At 45.6% G+C, this 14,436-nt stretch overlaps 1 protein-coding gene across 1 annotated transcript; it reads right to left on the bottom strand.

The window, feature by feature from the left end:
• Positions 1 to 602: 602 nt before the first annotated feature.
• On the bottom strand, positions 603 to 6,405 carry LOC142133677 (dolichol phosphate-mannose biosynthesis regulatory protein-like). Its single transcript, XM_075194469.1, has 4 exons — positions 6,316 to 6,405; positions 6,140 to 6,229; positions 1,506 to 1,608; positions 603 to 886 (listed from the first exon to the last, which is right to left on the bottom strand). Exons 1-4 carry the CDS (start codon positions 6,316 to 6,318, stop codon positions 828 to 830), a joined length of 255 nt encoding a protein of 84 aa, XP_075050570.1. The 5' UTR covers positions 6,319 to 6,405; the 3' UTR covers positions 603 to 827.
• Positions 6,406 to 14,436: the final 8,031 nt, after the last annotated feature.

Raw genomic sequence — 14,436 nt, 5'->3', positions numbered from 1 at the left:
TGTAGTTTCACAAACACCAGGAGTGTCACAGGTTAGCCAACACTGGTATAGATTGTAGTGTCCCTTTAAAGTCCACCAGTGGTCTACAAGGAGTAGAGCAGATATCTTGTATGCTGAACTAGTAGTCACAAGAATGCAGCTTATTAATTAATCTCAAGATGGCTGCCCCCACACGGTATACATGTGCAGAATGAAAAGTTAAAAAAACACTTATGCTGTTTGATACCAGTAAAGGTGTAATAATAATGATGATGATGATAATATGAACTGTCCATTATAATGCAATGCCATGTCCACCTCAAGAATATTACATTGAGACCTCCAGGATAAATTTTTATTCAGAAGGATTTCTGAAGGTTTTACCACAGATGGTGGGATTATGCCTTGTAGGCCTGGAATAGTCTACAAAAGTGGTTCCCAAACTGTGCACCTAGGCTCCCTGGGGTGCCTCGACCAGGTCCAGTGGTAAGCAAGGCAGGGGACTACTTGGTAATAATTTTGGCTTAGGGGTGCCTTGAAAACATTTTGGAGACCCTAAGGGTGCCTTGAACTGAAAAAGTTTGGAATCCACTGGTCTACAACATACACACATGGTGTCATAATAAAGTTCAACCACTAGGTGGCAGTATTTATTTACAAAGCTTTGATGACTGGGGCGCAATGGTTAAGTTAATGATGGGAACGCACAGCAGTCTCCGGTGTCCCTTCATATTGGGTGTGAAAGGAGCGATGTCGTATGAAGGGTGAAAACTATTCGTCTTATAATGCTGTTGGTCCGATTTCTAAACCAGTCACTTGAAACAGGGACTAGTGACTTTCTTGGATCTTCATTGAGACTTCTTCTTAGGGCTCCGACTTTTCATCATGACGTAAGTCACAAAGATACCTAAAGGAACAGACGGACACATATCAGAAAAGGACATGTATGCTGTATTCCCTAAGCAGGGCTGGCCTTTGCAAATGCGGGTCCCTGTGAAATGTCCATTATAGGGCAGCAGGGTGGCTCAGTGGTTAGCACTTCTGCCTCTCAGCACTGGGGTTATGAGTTCGATTCCCGACCATGGCCTTTTTTGTGGAATTAGTGGCGCTATATAAATAAACAACGATGATGATAGGACCCCCTCTATCCCAGAGTGGGGGCATGGCTTTTGCCACAAGGGGTGTGTCAAGATACAGAGAGGTGTGGCTGGTGCCTGACAAGCTCTGCCAGCTCTCAATCCCTCTCCACTCTCTCGTTACCGATCCAAATAATTCTGCCACACAGGGGTGGTGATCTCGCGGACCAATAGGAAGCTGCCAGCTCTCTGCTTGTGGCTTATTGGTCTGCATGGTAATACCCGCAGAGGCGGAAAATCGGTGTGGTGTGGCCCAACTATAGCAGCTGGGGGGGGTGGGGCCAGGCCGCCTGCCACCGTGGGGGCCCAGGTTCCTGGTAACTTCAAACAACAGCCTGCCATTTATTGGCATTATAAAGATTTTTCCCATTTCCCCAAAATATGACTCACCCATGAGGAGAAGCAGAATGAGGGCAGCCAGTAAGGGTAGCAGCACGGCGTACTCTCTCGGCAGGAAGAAGGAATGAATGACATGGTCACTGTCAATGAACGGCTGGAAGCAAATAAGAGTTTCTATTAATAATAGACACAGATTTTCTTTGTAAACGGTCACAGAATACAGCTCGTTCTGTTGTCATTATCTATATACTGAACACAGTATACACAGGAGAGGTGTGAAAGTAAGGTCAGATACTAGCATGGTGGTCAATGGATCGAATTGGTTGGCTGCTGTGGCTCGTCCAATCAGCTTCATGGACAACCATTCAATACCAACATTAGTGGTCAAGGGAACAGCTAAGCAATCTGAGATGCTTAAAAATATACAGCTAATAACAGCAAGAATAATGATAGTGTACATATTATTGAGTGACTATAACTGATTTGTCTACTATTTAAGAATCGTGCAGAAGGGGAGTAGGAGATGCGGTGGTAGTCATTATTACAGTATTGCAACGTTCATGTCGCTCCTAGTCTTGTCGGAATTATGTCATTCGCACACTCGTACCCCACCCAGGAGATGCACATAATTGTGTTTTTATCTTTGCATCTCACGTCCTGAGCCCGAGTGGAAGCTGAATGCAAAAAAACATTTATTGTGCATATGAGATGGGCATTTACACCACCACCGAGTCAACACAAAAAGACATTGTTGCAACACCCACATTAACGGGAACCCTTCTGATCCCCTATACCCACACCTGAGAGTTAGATAGGACAGAGGAGAGCACAAGAGAGGAGGTGCATTAAAACTATAAAACACAGAATAAGTGACATCATCAGTGGGATAAAATGGGAGTAAAAGGTCAGATCCAATGTTTAGGTACAGTTGTTAAATGACAACTTGTGACAGATTTGACCATACATATTGTAGGACAGCCTGACACATATTCAGTTGTTCTGCAATTAGGCCAAACAACCGCCAGTCACATGGAACCTCCTTATTAAAGCCGGACGATAACACCATCCCTGTACCAATGTGTGTCATGAGCTATCTGAATTTTCCATTCTGATTCCATGTGGATTGGCTGTTGATTAGGCACGATGCGGTCATACATGTGACACTAAATTAGAGATGGGCGGGTCCGGTTCTCCGAGAACCGAACCCACCCGAACTTTGGGTATCCGAGTACCGAGCTGAGCAGCTCGGTACTCTCCCGCCCATTCCGAATCCAAATCGAGGCCGAACGTCATTGTGACGTCGTCGGATCTCGGGACTCGGTTCTCGCGATACTTCAACTTTATAAATACACGCCTCCACAGCAATCCATCGCCATTTGACAGAGGGAGAGAGCAGGGTGTAGTCATAGGCTAATTAGAGCAGGGACAGAGAATACCATATTGTTCTTGCAATTGCTCTAACCAAAATCGCTAGTGCAGAGAGGAGGATAGAGGTTTATTATTTTTTCTTCATATTTGGCACTCCCCAGCGCTTTTGGGGTGTCCCCCATAATTGTGCATTAATATTTCTGGCTGTCAAAAGTCATATCTGTCAGCAGTATCTACTCAATAATTTGTAGCACTCCTCAGTGTTTTTGGGGTGTCCTCCCTAATTGTGCATTAATATTTCTGGCTGTCAAAAGTCATATCTGTCAGCAGTATCTACTCAATAATTTTTAGCACTCCTCAGTGTTTTTGGGGTGTCCTCCCTAATTGTGCATTAATATTTCTGGCTGTCAAAAGTCATATCTGTCAGCAGTATCTACTCAATAATTTGTTGCACACCTCAGTGTTTTTGGGGTGTCCCCCATAATTGTGCATTAATATTTCTGGCTGTCAAAAGTCATATCTGTCAGCAGTATCTACTCAATAATTTTTAGCACTCCTCAGTGTTTTTGGGGTGTCCTCCCTAATTGTGCATTAATATTTCTGGCTGTCAAAAGTCATATCTGTCAGCAGTATCTACTCAATAATTTGTTGCACACCTCAGTGTTTTTGGGGTGTCCCCCATAATTGTGCATTAATATTTCTGGCTGTCAAAAGTCATATCTGTCAGCAGTATCTACTCAATAATTTGTTGCACACCTCAGTGTTTTTGGGGTGTCCCCCATAATTGTGCATTAATATTTCTGGCTGTCAAAAGTCATATCTGTCAGCAGTATCTACTCAATAATTTTTAGCACTCCTCAGTGTTTTTGGGGTGTCCTCCCTAATTGTGCATTAATATTTCTGGCTGTCAAAAGTCATATCTGTCAGCAGTATCTACTCAATAATTTGTAGCACACCTCAGTGTTTTTGGGGTGTCCCCCATAATTGTGCATTAATATTTCTGGCTGTCAAAAGTCATATCTGTCAGCAGTATCTACTCAATAATTTGTAGCACACCTCAGTGTTTTTGGGGTGTCCCCCATAATTGTGCATTAATATTTCTGGCTGTCAAAAGTCATATCTGTCAGCAGTATCTACTCAATAATTTGTAGCACACCTCAGTGTTTTTGGGGTGTCCCCCATAATTGTGCATTAATATTTCTGGCTGTCAAAAGTCATATCTGTCAGCAGTATCTACTAAATAATTTTTAGCACTCCTCAGTGCTTTTGGGGTGTCCTCCCTAATTGTGCATTAATATTTCTGGCTGTCAAAAGTCATATCTGTCAGCAGTATCTACTAAATAATTATTAGCACTCCTCAGTGCTTTTGGGGTGTCCTCCCTAATTGTGCATTAATATTTCTGGCTGTCAAAAGTCATAACTGTCAGCAGTATCTACTAAATAATTTTTAGCACTCCCCAGTGGTTTGCGCTCAGAATGGATTCAAAGCAGTCCACATATGATCTGAATGAGCAACCAGATTCTGTCACCAGTCCTGATGTTAGTGTTCCCAGTACGTCATCTGGCCAAGGCGATGTCAAACAACAGAGTGTTTTCAAATTAGTGCAAAAAACAAAAAACAAAAAAAAATTTACTGTATTGAAGCGAAAAAGAAGTGTAACTGAGCAAAAGTTACGTGACGATAAAAAAAAAATTGCAAGCATGCCATTCTACACACGCAGTGGCAAAGAGAGAATGAGGCCTTCACCTTTGGCTATTAGTGGCAGATCCCAAAAAGTTACCCAGCCTACAATTGGTGCACAACTACTGTTACGCGTCAAAGCCGAGCTGCAAGATAACAGTGAGGCATTACAGGAGAATATTTGCTCTGATTCACAAATGACAACAATCCCTGTGGAGAGTCCATCCAACAGTGGGATGTCTAATCGTGAGCATTCTGCTGATGTGTGCCTTAATAGCCCGAGTGTAGCTGGTGATACCCAAATTGAGGATGCCACTTTGGAATTAGAAGAGGATGAGGGGGAGATTTGTGTATGCGACGAGGGCGCTAATGATGATGTTGATGATTATGATGCAGACAGATACCAAATTGCCTTTCTCAATTTCTATTTATATTCTAGATTATATAACGGCTGAATAGTTTTCTATTTTACTCCTAGTGGAGAGAGGATCTGATGCAGACAGATACCAAACTGCCTTTGTCCATTTCAATTTATATTGTACAGTATATAACGGCTGAATTTATTAGTATTTTATACAAGTGGAGGGTGGCCTAGAGAGACAGAAACCAAACTGGCTTTCTCCATGTCAATTAATATTGTACAGTCTATAATGGCTGAATTTTTTGTTTTCTTAAAAAAGTGGAGGGGGGCCTATAGAGACAGAAAGCAAACTGTCTTTTTCCATTTCTTTACATATTTAACTATAAGTGTAGGGTGTAATATACATCCAAAGACGATGGCTGCATTGCCAATATGCATAGATGGAGAGGAAGACAATCTGTTTTGTGTGTAGAATAAATGAAGGCCTACCAACGAAGAATTAAACAGTTTTTTTGGATGATTTATTACCTCAACAATTAGATTACTTATCTCTAAAACAGTTGGAGCACTAAATTGGGTTATTTTAGGCACAAAAACATGTATTTTCCAACAAAATAGCAAAACAAAACCAAACAAAACCAAAACCAAAACCAAAACCCGCAATGGCGGTTTTGCAAAACCAAAACCAAAACCAAAACACGACGGTAATCCAGATCCAAAACCGAATCCAAAACCAAAACACGGGGGTCAGTGACCATCTCTACACTAAATGCATAATTTGACTGACACTGATCTAATTGGGCAGTATTATCTGTATTAATATATGGCCAGCTTTATAGGCTGGACTGAGAAACTCCTTGAGGCACTGAATGGAAAATAAAAACCCTGAGTACAGTATGCGACCTGACAATTCCCAGTTATGCTGATAAATAAGAGTATATCTGTGAACAGTGTAATTATTCATACCTTACATAATATACATCACACAGTACAGTATTATCTAGATGTTTATTATTACAGGCCAATGGCAGACACCCTGTGGCTCTCTGGAACTAAAAGTCTCAGCAAGCCCATACTACCAACCTAAACCTATATAACAGCCATAGATAGCATGGATCACGTCGGCTGCTGTGAAACTACAACTCCCAGAATGCCTTTGGTTAGCAGAGCATGCTGACACCACAACAGCTGCTACCAAGGCATGCTGGGACTTGTAGTTCCAGGGAGCCCACATCTGTTGCAGGTGCTGGACGAGCGCTGCGCACTCTGACATACCAGGCAGATGACCCACACTGTGTAATACCCGAACAGGAGGCTGCTGAACGCCACCAGCCCGGCCCCCGCCAGACGGTCACTTCCTGTCGCCTGCAACAAAACACACATTAGCCTGAATAGCCGCAGAGCAGAGAATCTCCATCATCTAATTACACAGTCTGTGATCTCCAGCTCACCATGACACCACGTCGTCCTGTTTCCGGATTACTTCACTGACCAATCATCAGCCGCGGTCTGCGCGATGCATGGAGGGAGTTGTAGTTCTGACATGTACACGTGACTGGAGCTGGTTGGAGGCGGAGCAATGTGGTGCTCCCCCTGCTGGTAGCTCAGTGTAACTGTATTACACGCTGAAGAGTGTACTTGTTTTCTATTAACTCCCTGTAGAGTTAAAAGGTTTATGCATCAGTAAAATGCAGTGCAACTAAATATGGATCACTGCAAATTGCAGTGCTGCATGTACATGCACCGCTGGAATGCATCATGCTGGGGCTACTCTGGGACCCCTGGCAAAGTAACCCCTGTGCAGCAAACTTTTTTTTTATATTTTCCTGCAGCTCAGGGGCAAACGCAGGATTTGTAGAGGGGGGTTTCCACACCGCGCCACCAGTGGGCGTGACCAGCATGCATGGGGGCGTTGCTATAATATTAGACAGTGCTTGGCTGCGCTCCAACTCTTCCTATACCTATAATATACATGGGTAATGCTGCGTGCACTACTGTTAGGTGCACACAGCCAGGCACGGGCTGGCAAATCTCAGCCCGGGGGGTGCACAGGGGGGCGCACAGGCGGCCGCATCACATGATGATGTTGCCGCATCGCCTGTCATGTGATGCGGCCGCCTGTGCGCTGACGCGGCCGCATCGCTTGTTTTGTGATGCGGCCGCAGGTAATATGCACGTTTTCATCCACAGGGTGGGCGGCCTGAACAGGGGTCAGACTGAGCGGCCCGATGCCCCTCTGCCCCACGGCGCAGCCCTCCCCTGCACACAGCTCTCCCTTTTCAAGCAGAGCCGTGTGAAGCGGGGACAGGGTCCAGCCACCTGAATTATACAGTGCCCCAGGCTTGAAGGGGGGTTTCCAGGCATTAGATAATAGGTAGTGTATTCCAGGTGACAGGCAGGTAGTGTATTCCAGGTGACAGGCAGGTAGTGTATTCCAGGTGACAGGCAGGTAGTGTACTCCAGGTGACAGGCAGGTAGTGTACTCCAGGTGACAGGCAGGTAGTGTATTCCAGGTGACAGGCAGGTAGTGTATTCCAGGTGACAGGCAGGTAGTGTATTCCAGGTGACAGGCAGGTAGTGTATTCCAGGTGACAGGCAGGTAGTGTACTCCAGGTGACAGGCAGGTAGTGTATTCCAGGTGACAGGCAGGTAGTGTATTCCAGGTGACAGGCAGGTAGTGTACTCCAGGTGACAGGCAGGTAGTGTATTCCAGGTGACAGGCAGGTAGTGTATTCCAGGTGACAGGCAGGTAGTGTATTCCAGGTGACAGGCAGGTAGTGTATTCCAGGTGACAGGCAGGTAGTGTACTCCAGGTGACAGGCAGGTAGTGTATTCCAGGTGACAGGCAGGTAGTGTACTCCAGGTGACAGGCAGGTAGTGTATTCCAGGTGACAGGCAGGTAGTGTATTCCAGGTGACAGGCAGGTAGTGTATTCCAGGTGACAGGCAGGTAGTGTATTCCAGGTGACAGGCAGGTAGTGTACTCCAGGTGACAGGCAGGTAGCATACTCCAGGTGACAGGCAAGTAGCGTACTCCAGGTGACAGGCAGGTAGTGTATTCCAGGTGACAGGCAGGTAGTGTACTCCAGGTGACAGGCAGGTAGTGTACTCCAGGTGACAGGCAGGTAGTGTACTCCAGGTGACAGGCAGGTAGTGTATTCCAGGTGACAGGCAGGTAGTGTACTCCAGGTGACAGGCAGGTAGTGTACTCCAGGTGACAGGCAGGTAGTGTATTCCAGGTGACAGGCAGGTAGTGTACTCCAGGTGACAGGCAGGTAGTGTACTCCAGGTGACAGGCAGGTAACGTACTCCAGGTGACAGGCAGGTAGCGTATTCCAGGTGACAGGCAGGTAGCGTATTCCAGGTGACAGGCAGGTAGTGTATTCCAGGTGACAGGCAGGTAGTGTACTCCAGGTGACAGGCAGGTAGCGTACTCCAGGTGACAGGCAGGTAGTGTATTCCAGGTGACAGGCAGGTAGCGTACTCCAGATGACAGGCAGGTAGTGTACTCCAGGTGACAGGCAGGTAGTGTATTCCAGGTGACAGGCAGGTAGTGTACTCCAGGTGACAGGCAGGTAGTGTATTCCAGGTGACAGGCAGGTAGTGTACTCCAGGTGACAGGCAGGTAGCGTACTCCAGGTGACAGGCAGGTAGTGTATTCCAGGTGACAGGCAGGTAGCGTACTCCAGATGACAGGCAGGTAGCGTATTCCAGGTGACAGGCAGGTAGCGTATTCCAGGTGACAGGCAGGTAGCATACTCCAGGTGACAGGCAGGTAGCGTACTCCAGGTGACAGGCAAGTAGCGTACTCCAGGTGACAGGCAGGTAGTGTATTCCAGGTGACAGGCAGGTAGTGTACTCCAGGTGACAGGCAGGTAGCATACTCCAGGTGACAGGCAGGTAGCGTACTCCAGGTGACAGGCAGGTAGTGTATTCCAGGTGACAGGCAGGTAGTGTACTCCAGGTGACAGGCAGGTAGTGTACTCCAGGTGACAGGCAGGTAGTGTACTCCAGGTGACAGGCAGGTAACGTACTCCAGGTGACAGGCAGGTAGCGTATTCCAGGTGACAGGCAGGTAGTGTATTCCAGGTGACAGGCAGGTAGTGTATTCCAGGTGACAGGCAGGTAGCGTACTCCAGATGACAGGCAGGTAGTGTATTCCAGGTGACAGGCAGGTAGTGTATTCCAGGTGACAGGCAGGTAGTGTATTCCAGGTGACAGGCAGGTAGTGTACTCCAGGTGACAGGCAGGTAGCGTACTCCAGGTGACAGGCAGGTAGTGTATTCCAGGTGACAGGCAGGTAGCGTACTCCAGATGACAGGCAGGTAGTGTATTCCAGGTGACAGGCAGGTAGCGTATTCCAGGTGACAGGCAGGTAGCGTACTCCAGGTGACAGGCAGGTAGTGTATTCCAGGTGACAGGCAGATAGTGTATTCCAGGTGACAGGCAGGTAGCGTACTCCAGGTGACAGGCAGGTAGCGTACTCCAGGTGACAGGCAGGTAGTGTATTCCAGGTGACAGGCAGGTAGTGTATTCCAGGTGACAGGCAGGTAGCGTACTCCAGGTGACAGGCAGGTAGTATATTCCAGGTGACAGGCAGGTAGCGTACTCCAGGTGACAGGCAGGTAGTGTATTCCAGGTGACAGGCAGGTAGTGTACTCCAGGTGACAGGCAGGTAGTGTATTCCAGGTGACAGGCAGGTAGTGTACTCCAGGTGACAGGCAGGTAGTGTATTCCAGGTGACAGGCAGGTAGTGTACTCCAGGTGACAGGCAGGTAGTGTATTCCAGGTGACAGGCAGGTAGCGTACTCCAGGTGACAGGCAGGTAGCGTACTCCAGGTGACAGGCAGGTAGTGTATTCCAGGTGACAGGCAGGTAGCGTACTCCAGGTGACAGGCAGGTAGTGTACTCCAGGTGACAGGCAGGTAGTGTATTCCAGGTGACAGGCAGGTAGTGTACTCCAGGTGACAGGCAGGTAGTGTATTCCAGATGACAGGCAGGTAGTGTACTCCAGGTGACAGGCAGGTAGTGTACTCCAGGTGACAGGCAGGTAGTGTATTCCAGGTGACAGGCAGGTAGCGTACTCCAGGTGACAGGCAGGTAGCGTACTCCAGGTGACATGCAGGTAATTTAAAAGTATTTTGCGCTGAGCTGAGCAGCTGTGTGACATGATTAGAATTTACGGGCAACGCTGACCTGAATGACGCCCATATAATTAACAAACACCAAATGCTCAGTTTCAGAACTTTCCACTAAAATTTCTATTACAGTAACTTGGGCTGAGATTAATGTTTAAAAACACCTTTTACGTCAATTAATGAATTCAGCTCAGGTACATTTAGCGGGAAGGTAGTGAGCATAGCATTTTGTATAGTGTTGAAGGGGTCATGTTAGTGGGATATGACAGGAAAAAAAGAGCAATAATAGGAAACAAATGCTCTTTATTACTTCACCCCTTACTATTGTTATACAATTAGTATAAACTGAAGAAAAGACCGATATCAAATTATATTAAAGGCATACCTACCGAGTGCACCATGTTCTAAAAGGGGCGTGGTCTGCCATAATATGGGTGTGGCCTTATTTGCAAATGGTCTAATACTGGCTTGGTTTTGGCAGATTGGTGGCTTGTCCAAATTTTCCAAATGGGATGGTTGTGAGGTTTGTAAAAGATATATAGCAATTGTTTGTGGTTTGTTTTTTTGTTTTTTTTACTTCTGCCATTAAAAATAATTAATTTGGAACATTTGACTGAAAACACCAGTTGCATCATGTGGGTGATACACAATACTCATAACATTGAACATTATACCTCAGTAGACTGACCACAGATTTACATGCATCATAACTAATGAACGGAAGAACAGTAGATGGGAGAAGATCCATGCATAACTTTTTAGTGACTTTTCATAGAAAATAAAATGTTTGTCAGTGACATCCTCATGAGCGCTAACACTAGAGGCAATGTTTGGAAAGATCAATAGTAACGTCAGACCGAGGGACTCTCCATCCTGTATGGAAACCCCTGTAATGAGGTCAGACCAGTAATGAAAATGGAGAGGCAGCACGGTGGCTCAGTGATTAGCACTTCTGCCTCACAGCACTGGGGTCATGAGTTCAATTCCCGACCATGGCCTTATCTGTGTGGAGTTTGTATGTTCTCCCTGTGTTTGCGTGGGTTTCCTCCTGGTGCTCCGGTTTCCTCCCACACTCCAAAACATACTGGTATGTCAATTGGCTGCTATCAAAATTGACCCTAGTCTACCCCTCGCTGTCTGTCTGTCTCCCTCTCTGTCTGTGTGTGACGGTGTGTCTATATTAGTGAATTTAGACTGTAAGCCCCAATGGGGCAGGGACTGATGTGAATGAGTTCTCTGTACAGCGCTGCAGAGTTAGTGGCGCTATATAAATAGATGATGATGATGATTCCTACTGCCAGGCTTGTCATAATTCCCGGCTGATACACAGATCATAGAAATTTGCTGCGTCAGATAGATCGCTACATTTTTTTATCTTAGTATTTTTTACAAGAATGGGGGCTGTGTTGGGATTGCATGCTTTGAATGTGGCAAGCTCTGACAAAATGTAAGAAGTTATAAATCCTGGTAAGTTCCTGGGAGGTCCATCAACCAAACCTGGTTGGGGAGTCCAGCCGTGGTGAAAGCCTAGAATGAGCTCTTATACGCAACATGGGCAGGTGGGGAGAAACAAAGCGACATTTTAATAAGAACAGAAATATTTAGGCAATCAGGACAGCTCTAAATAACGTCTGTACCAGCTTGCCTTGGTGTGCAGCTCTGGGAAATAAAGAGTTTAGCAAAACTAAAGTATAAAAAAGCTGTTTCCTCCTAAACTCATTTAGTGGATGTAATTCCCCTTCTACTGTATCTTTAATGTTATCATACTTTATATAATTAGGAATTTCCTGGATGATGGGTTATTGGCCATGTGAATTAGAATTACTTTTTCCACAAACCTTTAACCCTTTGTCCTCTGTTTATTCTCTCACAATTTTACTCCAGAATTTTGATCACATAGAACTCTGTTCCCCAGGTCATTAGGAATTATGCGGCCTTGTTTCTCCACGGTAGACGGGGGAGAGGCGCAGGTGATAAATAGGTGCACGGATCCCTTTGAGAAGACATAATGTATGACGTACCATTTGTAAACATGGAAGGAAAGATCCATGGGTTCATGATGCCTTGTCATGAAAACAGTCACTTTTAAAATATCTACAGCAGTGATTGGCAACCTGGCGTACCTCAAGGACAACATGTGCGGCCCTTCAAAATGAGTGCACATTACCCTTCATTTCTCCATCACTCATACTAAAATGCTACCACATGCTCCTCACTTGCCAAAAAATGCTCTCAGATCCAACATGTACTCCAACAGTCTCACGCATGCCATTCACACCACCCCAAATGCCACTCGGACGTCTCCAAATGGCACCCAGGCCTTCGCACATGTACACGGACCTCCCCATATGCCCTTCAGACTTCCCCAGATGCCACCCAGACCTCCACACATGCAGTCTAGATCTTACCGAATGCCACTCAATCTTCCACACTCACTAGCTAATCTAGCGACCTTTAGTCAGAATACTTACCTCCAGTCCAGAGCCCGCTGAGGACAGAGGGGGATCACATAGTACCGAATGCACTGCACTCCTTCCTCCTCCAATTGCATACCTCCCAACTGTCCAGATTTCAGTAGGACAGTCCCTACTTTAGGGATCTGTTCTACAGTCCTGCCCGGGGACATATTTGTCCCGCGGGTAGTCATGTTGGGAGAAGGGAGGTTATAAAATGGGCAGCCTAGCGCTTTACAGATAGCGTTTTCCAGCTTTATGCGCAACGTGGCAACGCCCCCTGTCCCCCTTGTCACATGACTTCTTCCCCGGATCTCCCCAGGGAGGAATCTTAAAAGTTGGCAAGTATGACTAAATCCAGATAGAAGATGCAATATTACACTGTGACATATTGCACTGTAGGGGGGCAAATTGAAAATGTGAGGACAGATTTGGGAGGGGGCGTCTCCTAACTCAACTCTAAATTGCAGTGTTAAAAATAAAGCAATTCATTGTTTCCCTGTAAGCAAAAAAAATAGTATTTGTACCCCTTGTATTACAGCAAGTGTTACACTCTTTTGCTGGATTTGTTCCTAACACTCAATAAGAACCTTTATATTTTGCTTTTTTTCCCTCAGATTCAAATGGTCAGAAACAATAGGACAGGCTGCTACTGGAAAACAGCGCAGAAATATACACAAGTAAAGGATGGCACCAAGGACTAATGTGTTGTTGTTGTTTTGCTTCAAAACAGCACAAACTCGTCATGAAAATAATAGTGTGCGCGTGTTCAGGTTCATAGATCGTGTACACACTACATACACCCAGCTGCTAACAACACGTCATCACAGCTTGACTGAATCTTTAATAGTGGTTATTGATTTGTCAGAGCACACTGACATCAAACGCAGGATCTGGAGCGTGGCTGGAGATAGATGTGGTCCTTTCTGCATGTGAAAAAATATATTTATTATACACATATATATATATATATATATATATATATATACGTATACAAATATATATATATATATATATATATATATATATATGTATATATATATATATATATATATATATATATATATATATATATATATATATGTATATATGTATATATAAAACAACATTTTTTTTTTGTAACTATGTGAATTAAATTGCACAGGCTGAAAAAAAATATGCGGTTTCATGAGTGAATTCTTAGCCCCTGCATTCGTAGCTTATTGAATTGGCCCCAGTGAGTGCTGGGTATTTACATTATACCTCCACTTCCTCTCTGGCTGACATCAGGGAAGAGGGATGTGTGTTTAATTATTTAAAAATGATAGATTGCACAGTCCTACTCTCCACTGCTATCTCATAGATGCCTACTCTCCTGGAATGTCCGGGAGACTCGAATTTCCGGGAGTTCTCCTGGACTCTCGGGAGAGCAGGACAACCTCCCGGTTTCTGGTCCCCTCATTACTTAAGTGGCGGGGGCATAGGAGGCGAGTTGTGCGCGTCATTGCGGGACCAAATGACGCGACTCACGGAATCCCGCCCCCACACGCCCATCTTCCCCCTGATCTCCCGCAGGACAGATTGCCAGAGTTGGCAAGTATATGCTATCTCCTACTTTGTGTAAAGGAGGGCATGTCAGGAGCGAGGGTGAAGAGGGATGAACTATAGGGTGGAGGGTTAGAAGAGAGGGTGAATTATAGGGTGGAGGGTGAATAAAGGGGAGAAGTAGGTGCAAAGAATTATAGGGTGGGGGGATCAATTACAGGGAGAAGGAGAGGGGAATTAATTATAAGATTATGGTGATGAAGCATACTTGCCAACTTCGTGGTTTTCGCTTCTGGGAGATCCAAGGGAGGGGGTGTGGTGGGAGGGTGGAAGGGGGCAGGGTGGGGCAAATTGCATCATTTTGGAGCGGGGACGTTGCCAATATTATACGATTCACCGCAAATTGCGTAATTTTGGACAGGATGCGGGAGACGTGCCTGCTCTCTCTGGAGTCCGGG

Source organism: Mixophyes fleayi, unplaced genomic scaffold (assembly GCF_038048845.1).
Source record: "Mixophyes fleayi isolate aMixFle1 unplaced genomic scaffold, aMixFle1.hap1 Scaffold_3881, whole genome shotgun sequence".
Classification (NCBI taxonomy): domain Eukaryota; kingdom Metazoa; phylum Chordata; class Amphibia; order Anura; family Limnodynastidae; genus Mixophyes; species Mixophyes fleayi.
Note: the sequence above shows the minus strand (reverse complement) of the source record. Positions and strands in the feature narration are given on the sequence as shown.